The sequence below is a fragment of the Lagopus leucura genome, unplaced genomic scaffold (genome assembly GCF_019238085.1).
Source record: "Lagopus leucura isolate 7727_CA_CO unplaced genomic scaffold, USGS_WTPT01 Super-Scaffold_73, whole genome shotgun sequence".
Lineage (NCBI taxonomy): Eukaryota > Metazoa > Chordata > Aves > Galliformes > Phasianidae > Lagopus > Lagopus leucura.
Genome location: NW_024962252.1, coordinates 22,764,721 through 22,782,561, shown reverse-complemented (window position 1 = coordinate 22,782,561; position 17,841 = coordinate 22,764,721). Strand labels below are relative to the sequence as shown.

At 39.4% G+C, this 17,841-nt stretch overlaps 1 protein-coding gene across 4 annotated transcripts in view; it reads right to left on the bottom strand.

The window, feature by feature from the left end:
• KCNQ5 (potassium voltage-gated channel subfamily Q member 5) overlaps window positions 1-17,841 on the bottom strand; it is a 246,908-nt gene that overhangs the window by 16,252 nt on the left and 212,815 nt on the right. For 3 of the 4 annotated variants that reach the window (XM_042890593.1, XM_042890578.1, XM_042890601.1), the window contains 2 exons: window positions 15,014-15,070; window positions 9,422-9,642 (listed from right to left, as the gene is read on the bottom strand). In XM_042890593.1, coding sequence (XP_042746527.1) covers window positions 9,422-9,642; window positions 15,014-15,070 — 278 coding nt within the window. The remainder of the gene's footprint in view (window positions 1-9,421; window positions 9,643-15,013; window positions 15,071-17,841) is intronic. The other variant, XM_042890585.1, reaches the window with a different exon arrangement.

The window sequence follows — 17,841 nt, the reverse complement described above, 5'->3', positions numbered from 1 at the left end:
TAAGAATTTGGAAAAAAAAAAATCCAGCTTAAAAAGCCACTGAACTCGAAGTTCACATTCTGATGAATTTTTCCAGTGGAAGTTCATGTTGTGTACAACATAGTTATGAGGTGAGATGTTCTTGTATCACTTCTGTTCCTCTCAAGTTCATCCCTGAGGTCGGGGCTATGCTGGGGCCAGCTTGGCCCCTGCAATGGCTCCAGCTGTTAAAATCACTGCCAGTTCCCAGACAGGATTGAGCTCCGGCCTCTGACAAACCCTGCTCTGTGCTGCCTCCTGTCCTCAGAGAGGTTCCTACCCTTGGTTCCTAACTAAGGGCAGGCAGGCCCTCCAGTGCCAGCTCACGCTTAGCCTTGAACACAACTACTCCTTTCCCCATCTCTGTACCCCTTAGCCATGTCTCCTGCTCCCCATTAGGGTCCATGCATGGTCCAGGCCTCCCTAGGATTAGCAACAATCTGGCTTTTTCTCCAGGAGCCTCTGCCACTAGCTAAACAGGTCTTCCAATGCCCTATGCACCTTTTAGTACAGCATTAACACATACTCCTGGAATTCTCCTTAGAAGGAGTTGGACAACTTGGAAACAATTCCTCTTTTCTAATACCAGCATATTTACAATTTAAGATGTCTTTTGATCCTAAGCTTCAGTCTGTCCGTGTAAGTATTTAAACTGGTATTTGTTTCACAACTCATTGGCCAGCTGCAAGTATCTTACAATCTTTGATGTTATTTACTTTGGGTCACTGTCTTGTCTTTGCCTCTTATTAATTTCTTCCTTTCTTCCTTAACAGCAGTCTCTGAATTAACATACAGCAAGTAAGCAATTACCAACAAATAGAAAGAAGCATTAATGTCATTAAAATTACATGCATATTTCCCAGTTTGTCATAGTGTTTATGCATTCTTCTTGCAAACTCTTCAGTTATGATCACCCCAAATGAACAGAATAAAGATTACACTGTTCTGTAGCCTTATATGCCACTAACAAAAAAATTATCAGTATGTAGTTGCATTTCATATGACTCTGTGCAGAAGTTATGTGCAAGATTTGATTTATTATTTCTGTACGTATCTTACATCCTTTCATCATAATTGGGAAAACTGTACCACTGCTCTGATCACCCTCATAGCTTCATGATCTCAATGTCAGTAATATTTGAGCAATTATGTGCCCGTTGAACAGAACAGAAAATATTTTCTACTCCTGTCTGTTTTCTGGAACTGTCATATGCTAACATCAACAGTCCAACACTAATAAGTGCCTGTGCCGACACCATGAATAGCCTATGGTAACACTCCTAACACTTCAGTATTGATCCCAATGTAGACCCTTTCATTAGTTTTTTCAAAGCCTACAGATGTGCTTCAGTCTTCCTGTGAATCTGCAGAAGATAGTTTGAGCTGTTTGTATGGGTGATGTAAGTCATTTTGTTGAGGTTAAGTAGTCACCTCTCAGACTAGGCAAAATATGAATAGGTGCCCAAAGTTGACAGCTTGCAGATGACCCTCAATTATTCATGATACAACGCAGTCTTACTTCAACTTGTTAAAAAAAACCAACACCACTGATTTGAAAAAAAAATCTGAATGATTTCCATTTTCAAGCATGACTTCAAGTGAAAAATAGCTGGTGGCCTAATTTTCACAGATGCTTAGTTACAGCAAGCCATACTTGCCGAGAGAGATCGTGGATTCCCCGTTGCTGGAGGTGTTCAAGGCCAGGTTGGATGGGGCCCTGGGAAGCCTGGTCTAGTGTTATGGAGGTTGGCGGCCCTGCATGTGGAGGGGGTTGGAGCTCCATGATTCTTGAGATCCCTTCCAACCCAGGCCATTCTATGATTCTATGATACTTAATAACTAATGTTGGAAATTCAGAACTCAACATAGGAATTGAGGCTCAAACAATCCATAATTGTTGAGGTTGGAAGGGATATCTGGAGGTACAAGCCCCTTGTTAAAACCTAGAATGCCCATAAGGTAGGGACATTTCACTTCACTTTGCACTGCCTTTGAAGTACCATTCTGTACCTGCAGTACTTGCTGTGAAAAGTTAGGTTTTTAGCCCTTATTCTCTAAAATATTGTCATATCCTCAATTTTACTATTTTCACAAATGTCACAATACATAGAATGTTTCACAAAACCTCAATTACTTTTTCCCTCAAAAAACTACCCTAGCTATAGACACCTTCATGTTTTATGTCCACACAAATAATATAATTTCTCTTAATCAAAACAAAATGTGACTCAGCCTAGTAACTTTGTTTAAATGTTTCATAAAGCTTCTCAGTTCTTCACCAGCTCTCATTATTTTCCTGTTTGTTTGCAGCATGAATACAAGCTTCCATCACTACCCCTAGAAGTGATGCTCTTTCAAATTTTCCTTTGCTTTAAAGCATCATCAAGCTGACTCTCTTTGAAAAAATAGTTCACATAAATCATTTTACCGTGATTGCTTGCTAAGCTCCGTAGGAAACTGAAGAAAGCAACCCTAATTGGGATAAAACTTAATCACTTGCTTAATGATAAGAATGCCCAAAGCTTCCCCAAACAGGGAAAGGCAGCAGCACATGTTTACATGGTTTTCAGAGCAGAAACCAGAAAAAAAAGAGGCCCAAGGGAGTGAATCATGCATTTATTTTCTTGATCCCTAGGAAAAAAAAAAAAAAAAGGTTTCTCTCTAATCATTAAAGAAGGGAGGAGGCAGGACAAGTTCCATGATTTGCTCTTCACTTTCAGTGTTTAATAATGGTCTAAAAAATACACAAAAATCCCCGTAGTCTAAAATGGTTTTCAAGTAGAAAAATCAAGAAAGAAGCAATAAAGATTATGACATTTGAAGACATCTGAAACCGATGTCTCCTTGAAGGAGGAGAGCAGCATCACTGCACCAGATTTAAAGAACTCTCTCTGCCTTGCGTACATACTGAGCCTCAACCATACACAGTATTTCTGTGGAGTGCAGCAGTGCTGTAGGCATAACTCATCTCTTCCTCCTTTCTCTTCTCATTAAAGAGGCAAAGATTTCCAGATAAGGAGCAGATGAAGATATCAGAACTGGAATTCAGTAGCTATAGAGCAATAGGAAGTTTTACCAGTATAGCAGTATAAAATATTTACCCAGCAAACATTTTATAAGTGAAAAAATTTCTAAAAACCCTCAGATTTGGCAAAAACAGAAGTTAGGATTGTTAGAACATTTTTTTTATATGCAATCTGAGTATAGCTATTTAGTCTCCCACCTCTCTAAATGCAATTTTTAAGGCCAGAAATCTAATTTATATCCATTATCACATAATGTATACAAGTTCCAAATATCTAAAATTCTAACATTCCCTGCTAGCAATTCTCAACTATCTTTAGCTATTATTTAACTTCTCAGAAATTTTGTGTGCTGGCAATATTGCATGGAACAGCTCCCGCAGCTTAATTAAAAAGGAGTCCTGTTCATTTTGAGCGATGATCTGGAGAACCAGGAGACCTCCTAAAGACAATTCATTATATACACAACAATTCTGCAGTTAAAATTGCTGATCTTATTATAAACAGTGGCACGCTGGCCAGCAATTTTAGAATGTCCTATGAGAAGAGAAATGGTAGGTTACACTAGAGCAATTTTTCTCACATATACATATGATTGTAGTGAATTTTTTAGACACAGAATTGTAGGTGCTTGAAGGGACCTCTAGAGATCATCAAGTCCAACCCCCCTGCCAAAGCAGGCTCCCTAGACCAGGTTGCACAGGCAGGCATCCAGGCGGATCTTGAACACCTCCGGAGGAGACTCCACAATCCCTCTGTGCAGCCCGTTCCAGTGCTCCATCATAGCATTGGACACAGTTCTCTGACATTTTATGTACAACGCACACAAGAAGTTGTAGTTATATTTCTAAATGAAGTTGCAGATATAAGACCTACAACTGCAGACTAATGAATTTAATATCATGTCTAATTTACTATCTCTTTGCATGTCCTCGTAGCATACAGACCAATAGTTCAGAAGTCCTATCACAGGTCCTGGAAGATGAGATTGTTAATCACTACCTGTTTATCATGACCATTCTTGAGCACTCAGTTCAGGTAGTAAAGGTGTACAGCAGGCTACTCGACACATGATAAAGAGAGGACCTCTTTATCTAATTGCTCAAAACCTATGGACTCAGAGCTTAGATCTGATTGCTAGATTATTTTAAAGCACATTTCTAATTAATTACACTTGCAAATGTAATGAATGACAGCTCTATCATGGAGTTTAACAATCACAAGAAAATAAATCTACTGCCTAGCACAAATTGGCACACTGCTAATAAAATGCTACTTCGTCACATCACATGTTGTACAAATAGAGCAGCTTGGTTTTCACATCATGCAGCTACATTTTGAATCAGCAAATTAAAGCTAAAGGAGGTGCAGAAGCAACCAAACGAAGGATCTTTGCCACTTCAAGTGAACCACAGATGAGGTCAAGATGTTTGTGCTACTGGAAGGAAAACCTGCCATTTTTGCAATACATAAATTACATGGTAGTAACTGAGGACATGGGGGCTGAAATGCACAGTTGCATTCTTCCCATGGTTCTTGTAATATACTCTACCCTGAGGATTTTGAGCAAGTACTCTGTAGGGAGTAAAAGGCTAGAGGTCATGCAAGCATATAATGTTCAGAGATGCTGCAGAAATCAAATAATCCCTTAGAGAGTTCTTTTTAATTAATCAAATGAAATATGCTTGTAATATCTTTGGTGCTGAACACTTTTGATGCTTTTTTCAAAAAGCCTCACAACATCTAGTTTACAGCAAATGCACAATATCCATCATGGGATGGTAGTGTACAAGTATAGAAGGGCACTTTTGTCCCTTCTTGAGGACTGCATATCCAACATAATATCAGCTCATTCCTTAAGCTCTGGCCACGCAACACTGGAGTTGGATTTAAGCAGGAGAAGTTTCTGCTCCTCACAAAAAGAAGCAAGCAGAAGAAAGCTCATCTATATGTTTGGAAAGGGGAGTGCTCTCCACAGAAGCCTGGTGTACTGGGGGCTGTTCCCCACTGACAGCTTAGCTGAGGTGCCTGTTTGGGTGTGCAGGCATATAAGCCATGCTGTATTAACAGGTCATAGGGACAGGAAGAGGCCATATGGGTCAGGGCTCAGCAAAGACTTCTGAGCTCATCAGGGTGAGCTGCATAAGCACCCCTGTGGCATGGCAGCTCTTGTGGGAAGGCTTTGTCTGGCATGACCCTATTAGCCTGTTGTCTACCTCTTCACCATTTGGTAAAATATTCTCAGATGATTCTTGTTAACATTTCAAGCTTACGTTTTATGAAACCTGACTACTCACAATTCCCAAGGCCTTCACAGATTGAGTGGTGAAGAGTTCCATTAGATCTGCTCGGAGGTAGTAATTCCCTTCCAAACTGATAGCAGGGATTGGAAATGTAGCATCCTGGCACCTTTACTAATTTTTGCAGGATCTCATCTCCAGCAAGAGTTCTGGCAGCTGCAAGGCACATTTCATTGGAGACTGGATGTATTTTTAAAATCAGATTACATAAGTCTTATTTTTCAATTTAGCTCCCCTGCACTGTTGTTAAATACTCTGGAGTGTTTGCAGCCATGCCACCAAAGCTCTCTCCAGCCATCAAAGCTCTCTCAGGTTTGGACTCAATTTGCAAATGCACATACGTAGCTGAAATAATTGCTGCAGTTGCCAGGCCTACTTTGGCAAGAGCAATAAATGCTTTACAGGCAGTTTCAGAGGGCTGTCACTACCCATAATTAAAGGCATTTCTGCAACTGTTTTGGTCATGCTGCTCAAAGTCTCCTACACCAAAATCCTTTTAGAACATGCCTGTGACCAGCTGAGGCATCCTGCTTTACTGCCGAGAAACTCTTCTATGGTTTTAATATGCAGCAGGGGAGTGTTCATAAGCTTTTGTTAACACATAGTGTAAGAGAAAAGCTATTACATTTTCAGTCATGTTAGCCAAATGCTGCCTCCATAAACTCCTGCCTGGATTACAAACCTTCCTTTACACAACAGTTTCTAACTGCTCATGTTTATTTTTTTTCTAGCAGTCTTCTTCTGATTGTTTTGGCTCAGACTCCAGCCACATCCTTTATTTGAACTTAGTCAATGCTGCCAAATCTCTCAATTGACTATCTGCCTTAGATCACTCTCACCCAACTAAAGATTTCACTTCCTTTTTGAACTCCCTACATAAGTAATATTTGCTCATTTGCTTTATTTTTTGAAGAGTTCAGCAAACTTCACCTTCATAAAGGGGTAGTTCCTAGTGTACCTGCACTAAGTGAAGATAACTTACAACGCCAAATCCCGTACAGTGAAATCAAGTGAATTACAGAATCATACCTTATCCCAAGTTAGAAGGGTCCTACCAGGATGACCAAGTCCAACTCCTGGCTCCACACAGGACCACCCAAAATGAAACTCTATGTCTGAGAGTGTAGTCCAAATGCTTCTTGAACTTCAGCAGGCTTGGTGCTATGGCCACTGCCTTTGGGAGCTTGTTCTAAATATGTGAATGTCTTTTCTTTTGAAAAGTGAAGTTCATAGTAAGAGCCTTTTATTTTTTCATTGGATTACCAATGTAATCATTTGATCCTGGACTGGGGAACCTGTACCAAATTGCCTCTGTCAGAAGGGTCTTTTGAAAGTGTAATTTCTTCTTCCCTTAAACTTACCGCAAAGAGAAAAGAAGCCCCAGAAAAAAACCAGCCACTCAAGGGTCTTGTTTTGTGTACTGACTTACATCTAGAAATGGTGGCTTCTAGTTTGGCTGAAAGATCAGCATACCAAAACAATTGTTTGGCTGCAGAATACCTCCAGAAGGGAAGTGGAGGGTCTGAGAACTGAGAGATATTACTAAAATATTACTGCAAATGCTGTGTTTTCATCCAGTGAAAAAAGTCAAGAAGTACTCAACTAAATACATAGTCTCCAGATCTTTTCCACTGAGATGTCAAAGTGTGCCTAACTATGAAACTGATAACACAAATGGAAAAAAAAAAATAGAATGTATCAAGCTTGGTAGTGCTGGTCTTTTCCTGCAGTGGACTGGGTAAAGCAGCAGGGAGCTGCCTCTCAGCAGTGAGCATAGTGGAAATTGACCTGATGAGACCAATCCTAGAAGTACTGGACTGCGTCCCAGAGTGGAAACTTGGCATTTGCCTAAAAGCTGGAGACAATGGAGGCTGCTCCTCCTGCCACGGATGAGGAATCAGTCATATCTGTTGGCCCTAGTTCATAAGGGTGGACAAGGAGTTGGAAACTGCTTACAAGGAAACAGCTTGGGCTCACCCTGAGGAGCAGGAAGATCTTTAAGGGCTTACTCACGACAGTGAAGTCCCTCTTGTTACTATCTTTTATCTACAGAAATACCCAAGGTGCCATTTATGACACCTTCCCCATCAAACAGACAGTGAGAATGAGTGTGATCTTCTCATGCAGATAACTGCTATAAACAACAGTGCATACAGGACAAAACACAGGACTACACGTCGGAAGTGTTTCTGTGACAAATGGGCTGATGAAAAAGTAAACAGATACTTGACTGAGGTGCAGACTAAGGGACTGGCACAGAAGGAGCTGCTGATACCATGGGAGTATGCTCAATAAAATGCTCTCTTCTCAGTTCACTTCCAGTTCAGTGCAAGTTACAGGAGTTTAACCTATGAAGTCATTTCTGGCTTGTATTTTGTCAGATACTGGCACTAACTAACTGATTACATGAGAAGCTTACATTTAGAGAGGGTACTTTCAGACTTGTGGTACCCCGAGCATTTCTCACTTCCCAGTTCTGAGCATTGGCATCATCACAGCTCCGTGACAGCCCTGAACCCAGGCAGGCATCACACACCCCAGATCATGTGGCTTTTGTGGGACATGAGCCATGGCTCGTGCCCCAAAAAGGAGCAGGGGCTGGTGAGCGACCCAGAGGGCTCCTTGGACACTGAACAGTGGCTGGTACTTCTCAGGAGCTCATTGTAGTGCAGCCAAATTTGAGATTCATGCATGCAAGAGCACTCCACAAGGGAGGACTAGCCTAAAAAGATGATCTTAGCAAACCTTTGGTTTGTCTAGTTTGTTCTTCAGGAAAAGTTTATTTACCCAGGCTTTCCTTGACACGATGTGTTGTGCAGGAAATTCTCAGCTAAGAGATGGTGCATTTCAGTTCAGTGGTTGTTTTGCAACCTAGGTGTTTGTGATAATGACTTCTAAAAAGGAAGTGAGCAATGAAATTACACTCTTGTCTGGACAGTTTTACCACAAATTTGGACATAGCATACGTGATTAGCATTGCAGAAGAAGCTTAAAGTTGCATGTCTTTACTTTGATCAAATGACTCACAGTGTACCTTTTCCATATAGTTGGCATCACTGCCTCCTTTTATAGCTAGACAGTGTTTCCCTTATTTTCCTCCTGAGACCCACAGGAGAGGACAAAATATTAATAAGTAGGGAAAAAATGTGAACATAGAAATCCACATCAATGTCTTCTGGGGCAGGGGGCCCACCCAGAGCTGTGTGAGGACATCTTCCAGTGCAGGACACATTTCTAAGGAGTTTGGACACAACTGGAGTCCTCAAGACTAGCCAGAGAGCTGCTGTAACTAGGGGCAGTGCTTTCTGGTTAGAAGAATCAATGCCTCTTTAACTTCTATAGAAGAAAATCTTTGACTCAGCAGTTGCTATTTAACTGCTGGAGAGAACCTTTCCCAGGAAGGAGAGCAGAGAGGAGCAGCATCCATTTTCACAGTGAGGCAGGGTGCAGGAAAGGCTATGTTTTCTTTCCACATCTAAAATACCCTGTAGAAGGGAATACATAAAAGCGGTAACACTGTTTCTGTTTGCTAAAGCCTCTTATCTCCCCTACCTGATAGAACATCTCAAAGGTAAGGAGTAAAACTTAAGGCACCTGCTGGTATATATCTTTCTGCCAGATGGTTGTATCCTTGGTGGCAGTAAGAGGTCTGCGAAAACCCAAATGTGCAGGATGCGTTTTGTTCACCTGTGATTTCCCTCTTTTCTACTGTTAACTCTTTGTGTGTCACTGACACAAGATTCATATTTAGTACAATTGTGTCAGAATGCTGTTTGCAGCAGGCTATTGCCTTCTGCTAGCCTCAGCCCAATATAAAGATCATAGAATCATAGAATCATAGAATCACCAAGGTTGGAAAAGACCTACAGGATCATCCAGTCCAACCATTCACCCACTACCAATAGCTCCCACTAAACCATGTCCCTCAACACAACATCCAGTCTTTCCTTGAACACCCCCAGAGTCAGTGATTCCTCCTGCTTTCCAGGCATGGGCTGCATTCACCGTGCTAGTATGCCAGAGCAGTTAGAGAAGGCTGAGAAGAGCATGATGGAAAAGGAGGCACAGAAAAACTCCTACCATCAACCACAGGTTTGGGCTGGGAGCTCTTGAGCCGCAGCGATGGCCTGAAGCGGGTGCGGTCATTGAAGCTCCAGCTCTTCTGGACCTTGGTGGGGCTGCCGTCGGTGGCAACGTCGGCGCTCGGGGACCGGCGATCTCCGACTGATGACTGCCTGTTCTTTATGCTCTGACCTCGTGGGCTGGCCATCCGGACCCGCTCCTTGAAACTTAACTTTTGACTGTGAAGAAGAGAAACGGTTTTTATTCTTAGTTCCACTATTCTGTTTCTATCATAACAGAAAACAAATTCTAAAGATTCTCAATTGTATAAACCTTTTTCTTACGCACTTTTAATTGCATTGAATACGTATAATTTGGGAATGGAAATGACTTGATGTAATTATTATCTGATAGAGACATAACCCAAAACAGTCTATCTTAAGTACAAAATAATCTTGTGAAGGAAATTAAAATTAACAAACAGAAATAAATTTAATACAACTGTCATGGATTAATCTCTAGGATTTACTTTTTTATTCCTTGAATTTTAAAAAGGTTTATTCCCACATTAATCAGCCCAGCTCAGTGCACCTCTGATGATCTTTTCAGATAGACAAGAACAAAATGTGTTCTATTATTATTGCATGCCATATAGTGTTTTTGTTTGTTGTTTGTTTTTTAAGCAGGCAAGAATACTGTTAGTATCATCATGCTTTTTCAAGATGTGGCAACTCCAGCATTTCATATGCATTGTTAGTGGTTACTCATATTCATAATTTCTTGTAACAGAACTTACTGGGACAAGACAAAACCAAAATTAACAAAACATCCATGAAAGAGAGTGATGACTGATTAATGGAAATGTAAGGTTACCCTCTGTGCTCACTGAAGTCACTGCTGAATATTAAGCTGGGACTTCATTACTTGCATGTGCTACTGGCACTTCAGGACAAACACTAAGGCCCAACCAAGGTCAACATTGTGACTGCTGGACCAAAGGTGGCCCTGCATCCTTACAGCTGGCCACGATTTGTTCCCTTCTGTGCTTGTATCCTTCCCCTCCAGTCATCTAAACGTGGAACATGTAGGGTTTTTACTTCTCAATACTCAAATTAACTTTGTTCACCTTAAAACATATGATGAAATTCTGTGGTCCCCCTATCTACATACTTATGCTTTTTCATTGTTTAGCCTTCTTGCTTTTGTCTGTTGCTTCCTCAAGCAGATGGCACAAAGGGAAAACAGAAAGGAAGTCTTTGATACCTGCTTTGGTACTCTTGTTTTATCTATGGGAATGGCCATCTTCATCAAGGGTGAGTTCAGGCCAGGGGAGAGATGAAGTGAGCAAAGTAGGAGCTGCTCATGGTATATTGTTAATGGGTCGTGCAGTCCCACTGCACTGACATAGGTTCTGGAGGATGCTTTTAAGACATCTAGAGCAAAGACTGCCTACTTGCAAACTATAATTGCACTTGAAGTTAAAAAACTTCCTAGCACCCTCAACTCTTTGCACTTCTGCACACCCATAAAATATGTTTTCAAGAGAAACGAACTCTGTATCTAATTAACTACTGCTAAAATGTTCTTAGATGTTTAACCAACTGCACCCTGAAAATACACAGTTAATATATAATTATATGAGATTGAATGTAATTACAAACTTCTGTAGCTGTGAAATGTTGAGATAATCAGATATTTTTGTCCATGCATAGCACAGCATTTCATTCTGAACACAAACATCACTGAGAGCAGAAAGGATGCAATTTGTAGCAGGCAAAAGCACATGCCAGAAAGCTCAGATTGAGATAAGTTTCGAGAACACAAAAAAAGAAAAAAAGAAAAAAAAAAAAGAGCATATCAATAAGATTACTAGATAAACATTTCTATAAGGCATGTTGAATCACTTGAAAGAATACCAGAATACCTTTCCTATAATTTCTGAATGCAATTCCCTTCTTCCCTTTGCCCAGAGTAAGCAATTGTTGAAATAAACACATGATGGTGTTGGAAACATAATCTGTTTCCACTGAAAATTGTTACCCAAGCCAGCAGTACTAGACATTGTTGCATACTCAATACAAAACATCCACAGAACCTATTATTTGAAAGAAAAGTGAGTTCTTAAGTTTAGTTTTTAATAAAAATTACATTTCATCTCAGGAATTTTTTGCATTGTACAACTTTATGAAAGTAAAAGCTGGAGAATATTTGTTAGCTACATTATTGCGTTGTCACACAGCATGAATGACAGGATCAACATGGACTTCATCTTATTCACTCTTCTTATGGCTCACAGTTTTTGATATTGAAAATGAAGTCAAATTATATGTATCTTTGACAAATCTTAAAGTAAAAAGCTTTCTGGACAGCTCTCTACATTTTACAGCCATTAAAAATGAAAGAAAAAATGGTAAACGAGCCATAAATAAGAGCAGCGTGGACCATATATATTTTTAATAAAATCTAAGTAGCTGCAAATTGAAAATGAAAATAGTAAAATGAAAGAAGCATACATCATTATGTCAATTAATTTGTATTAATGTAAACAATGCCTGCATTTAAATGACTTGTGCACAAGATTATTTCATTAATAAAAACTGAATGGTATACAATGGTTACTTAACCTGAATATCTTTAGTTCTCCAAACCAAAGCAATGAGGCAATGGTGAAAGGAACAGTAGATACTTCAGCTGTACTAGAGCCATTTGTAAAAGTGCAACACTGAGAATGAAAATATTAATTCAGAATGCAGACCTCACAAAGAAAATCTGCTTTGTAGCAATGGCAATGTAAAGGCATGCCAAGGGTCCATGCAGAGAATGCTGCATCATGAAGAGAAACAGAGCCTCCTAAGGAAGCCTGCTTTGGAAACTGTTTTACATCTTGAGAGTTTCTGCAAAGACACTGCTTATAGTTATTTGCTCTTGGATCCCTGTTCCTATTTTCAGACTGGTGGGAAATGTTCCTAGAGCCACCGGGTCCTATTCTGAACAGGAATAAACTGTGTGACTTGCAGCAGGGGAGAGCCCATCTCTAGAGGAATAATAATAAATAATGTATCATGAAGAAATAACTGGATTAACTGCATTTTTGGGACATGTTGAGCACGGTTTTCACCCGCAGTGAAGTCCCTTCCCTTATAGGCTCTGGGCTCTCAACTACCTGTTGCAGTAGTGGTGGAGACAGCACTAGAGATACAGCCTGGAGATAATCTTATGCCCTTGCAAGTATTTTTGGGCATTGTACACTTGAATCAGTGTTCACTAAACCTTTAAAGCTCTTTACTTTGTTTTAATGATGGTTGCATTAGTGCTGTCCAATGCCCTGCTACAAATTCTTCATATCTTGCAGAGCTTAGCGCATTCTATTTTTTTTTTTTTTCCTCTCTATTTATGAGAAATTCAAAGAAAATTCTTTGAATTAATGTAAACTTCTAATGCCCCTTGGAAATTCACATATCTTTTTAATTATTTCCAAAGTTTAACTTGAATGCTATTCCAAGAGGCAAGAACTATTAGGAGGAATTAGTAAAATAGGTGTGTAAATGCTTTCTGAAATTACACAGGATCCTGAATCAGACTTGAATGACAAAGGTTGGAGAGAAATCCAGCTGTTTTCAATTATCTCCATATTCTTTTAGATACGTGTCTGTCCATCATTTTCTTGTACTTATGTGATTGATTATTTATTCCTGTTCATTTGTATATGTTAGCTTTCTATTACAATCTTCCATGGCAATGGTAATGCCTTTGGTCTCCTCTATACTTGCAGGTTGCAATCTGTGGATACATTCATATAAGTAAAACTGAAGCAAATTTTAGTGGAGCTACAACTGAAACCTCTGGAAGAAATGCAAGTGATTTCTCTCTTTCTTTTTTCTTCTGAAGGATTAGTTGCAGAATTTTACCACTCATTTGTCTTGTCAGTACATGGATGAGCCATTCACCTCTCTGCAATAGCAAATGACTTTGTAGCTCTACTTTCCAAATTTCATCTTTTCCATCATAGGAATAGGTGTTTAGAGACACTAGAGGTCACTGTAGCTTCATTGCATCGGGAACAGTTCTTTGGCAAAGAGAATTACTTGACTCAAGAAGATTTCAACTGATAAATGTCAGCAAACTCTTGCTCCTCTCTCCCGTACTCACAGTTCTGTCTTCCATTAAGCATCTTACTATAATTTTTTGTTAATGGGACATCACTTTGCCTCCCTGTTCTGCTCCCCTATTTCTCTTTCTATCTTCCTGCATTTCTGGGCATTTCTATCTCTAAACTTCTACCTCTGTCCAATACCAGCCTCTGACCTGCAGCACTGCTGCTTTCCACTAGTTAAAATCTGTGATTCATGTCTCAGCTTTTCACAATGAGCAAGCTGGTGGAAGTGGGAATAGAAACAAATTGAAATTAATCAGAAGTAACTGTAAGGCCTGAGGGTGAGAGAGAATGCTTTGAGTCTTGAGTCGAGACAGAAACTCAAGCTGACAAAAGTTATCACCCATGACAAATAACAGCAATTAAAAGTTCGTGTTGATTTGCCATAGTTAACTTCCAATTAATACAGATGTTGATTCTTCCCAAGCTACAGATTTTACGGAAATTAAGCGAAGTCGAACAAATGCTAATGCAGTCAGTAGTACAATAATGTCTGATGTTCAAACCTTCAAGAATTCTCCACCAGTCTTATTCTAGGATCCTGAATCCAAGAAACATAGTGCTGTATCTCATACCTTGCCTTCAATGAGTAGTAACAAGAATTTCAAGGACATAATGTCTTACTGTTCAATTGTCAAGTAAAAAAAATCCAAACAAAAAGTCAGGGCTTTTGTGAATTTCCTTTATCAAAAAAATTTCTGAATGAAGAGAATCTTTTTTTTCCCTTCATTTTCTATCATCAGTTTGTACTTGTGTTGTTTTTTTTAACTTCCTTTTAGAAAGTAAGAAAAATCGTAATATGCTTTAGTTATAAATTAAGTGTGTCATCCTCTTAGATCCACCCATCTAGAAATTACCATTTCTGGTTAGAAACAGTTTCAGTAGAATTTAACTGAAGCAAATGGTTTGTTTCACATGCATTTCTCCACCTTCCAGTATAGGATGCAGGCACAGCTTCCACAGGCTGTGTCCAAGGGGATTCTTCTCAATAATGATTACACACTTGAATTGTTGATATTGACCAACATGTTACATCTCATTTTTCCTCACTGGCTATTCAATGGAGAACTCAACTGCCATGAGTGTAAAAATCCTCTTGGACTGGGGAAAATGTCTTTATCTAAATGCTCAAAAATTGTATAGATCTCTACAGGGTGATGCATTCCAAAAGTTCAAGTTTCAGGCAGAAAAGGGAATCTGCGTGTTGGCAAACCATGGCGTGCTGCACACTGCAATTGTATGAGTTTCAAATTACTGGAACTACTGCCATTGTATTAATGTCATTGCAGGCAACAAGCAGCGAGGGGAGTTACAAGCACTTAAAAAAATAAATAAGGAAACGTCTTTTGGAGAAGTAAGGAACTTTAAAGCATCAAGGAGTGGAAAATAAATGAATCATGCACCTGATGTTAGTTGGCATTCTCAAACATCATATGAAGAGGCAGGATGCTGAATACCTATGTTTCCGAGGGGTGTACATCCTGAAGAGCTTCTGTTTATTACTACAAAGCTTACTAGGAGTGAGGGGAGATAGAGGACCATGTTACTAAGCATTCCACTGCTAGGTGAGGGGTTAGGCTTTCCATCTCAAGTCAGATTCTTCATCACTGGCAATTCCTTTCTCACAAAGCGCATGCAGAGATAATAATTTACATTATTTCTACTTTTAGAAACAACTGTGATTTAGTAGATGAAGAGAATTCCAGAATATAATTTACATGCTTCTTTCAGAGTATAGGACGACTTTTTTATCCCAAGCTCCTATGCTTGCAACTCTTTATATTAAGACTCACTATTTACAAAGCTAAATGGAGCCTACAACTGACAGGTGAAATTCATTCCTTGCAGATGCCCAAAGTATGTCCTACACACAGCATAAGACTGTTTATGTTCTCAAGATGCTGTAAGACTCCTTGGTCTTGACCTCATTCCTTGCATAGGAAGTATTTCAGCTGCAGTGTATAACTGAGTAGAAATAAATACTTATGCTCAGTGTGTAGTTATAGATATAGATAATTTAACGTAAAGCTTTCCAAATAGCTTGCAGAATTAGTACTGCGTTACAGACATATCTCAGCTTACACCACACACTGACCAGAAAGGCTGTCAAACCATTTTTTTGATAAGTGATTAACTAGAATGCATATGTATACTGTTTTGAGAAATACACCATGTAATGTGTTGAAAATATTTTTCTTAAAATCAGTGTGAAGCTATAGCATAAACATAGCTGTCTTAACTCAGGCAACAACATTTAGTTGCCTAATGAAAGATGGTAGGTCTATACATGACAGAGTGCAAGAACTCATTTCTACAAATACAAAATTCAATTTGATAGGCAAGAAAACATAGCTTTTACGTAAAGTAATAAAAGTTTTTTCTCCACTGTTATTAGAATAAAGAGCAAAGAGCATATTCAGAAAGAAATCCAATGCATTACTTGAACAAACATATCTTCATTTAAAGAGTGAAACAAGAAGCAGCTTACTTAGGTCACATAGCATCCCATGCAAGTCACTCAGCAGTGCAGTAAAAGAGAAGTTAAGTAGTCGAGGACAGTCATCTCTAAGTACATTGCAGCTGTTTGCATTTATGTTTTTACAGCAGAGCACATACACATAGTTTAAGTGATATAAAGATAGAGCATTATATCAGCATAACAATGCAGTGAACAACTATTAACAAAACACACCTTTTTAAAAAGGCACTGAGTGGCCTGTAGGTTTCTACTGTAGACCAGGATCTCAAAGAGTTAACAAGCTCGTTGTTATACCTATACTAATATGTAGCAGTGAACACAGGAGTGAAGTTTTTTGAAGGGGCAAACATCTTTCATTCAGTGAATATAAAGTGAAAGTATATAGCTAGATCACTGACTACTTTTAAAACCACAGCAGTATCTTTAAGAAGGGGCAGGTCGTATCATTTTACATTTTTTCGCCTTCCATTTAGCTTCTACACGTTGTAATTAAATTTGTGTCTTTAAGTCCTTATGGTTACAGCTGGGAATAAGCTCACTCTGCACAAATCACTGTTTTGAAGATACACACTTATTTATTGTCAACTCCAGTCTCATCTTTAAAAAAGCTGAAAACAATTTTAAATGTTGTTGAAGGATATGCAATATGGCTGGCAAGTGTGAAAAGTTTTGATTAGACTATAATAATTTAATAAGACCAGTTCATTGACAATGATCCTATAGAGGCAACATTTATGAAAAGTAACAGAACCAACAGTGACAGTTTCTTGCAACTGCCAAAGTTGGTGAAGCACTCCCAGATGATGCTTCAGAGCAAATCCATTCACATTGAGGTACTGTCATACCAAACATGCCCTTCAGGGAAGAGGATGGAATCAGGCAGCAGGGAACTGGTCTGAAAAGTGAAGAGGGATGAGGGCAATTTCTTGTGAAGACTTTCCACCTGTTTTTTTTTTTGCATTTTAGGTATGGAAGTGCTCAAACTGCTCAGAGATGATTAAATAAACAAAAAGAGTTTGCAGACCACAGTACAACTTAGGGTAGATGCATTTCAGAAGTCGATGCATCAGTGATGCTTTTTTCTTGGCTTTTGAACATTTTCTCCTTGGAAGTAAATTCCACCCTCCTCTGACCCAATAAAGCAGGGGCTTTATTGACTGCCCAACACTTGCTGACTCTCACTCCTAACTAGTTTTGAGGGCAGTATAATTCTTTTGTGGCCACCAGGTCATTTCCAGGCCCTAAATATTCAAGCTATACATAAAGAAGAGGAGCAACATTTCCATGTACTACCCAAAACTGTGCATCTTTGATGGACATGGTTTACTGGGCATAGCGGTGATAGGTTGGCAGTTGGACTAGAAGATCTTGCTGGTCTTTTCCAACCTCAATGATGTTATGATTCTATGATCTCCAGGATTTTTTTACTGAGTGAGGGCAGCCCTGGCTCTCCATGTTACAGCAACCAGTCCTAAAAGCCTGCATCCAGGCCAGGTGGCAACACAGCTGATATTCAAAGCCAAATTACACCACATGCCTATACCCTCCACTGCAGCTGCTGGAAATGCCATCAGTTTTGTGGCAGGAGTCAGTAGGCACATCCCTCCTCGGGAGCAGGGTCTGTAACAAGTACTTAGTGCTTGGACTTAGAAAAGCAAACAAATTGCCTAATTTTTCCATTCAAGCAAATTTCAGCGTTACTTTTATCAATACAAGTTAAACACAAATGTGATTTGTGACTGTTATCGGTTAGCAGTTCATTGAACCTATTATACAGAGCATAAACAGCAAAAAGTCTTTAAGAAG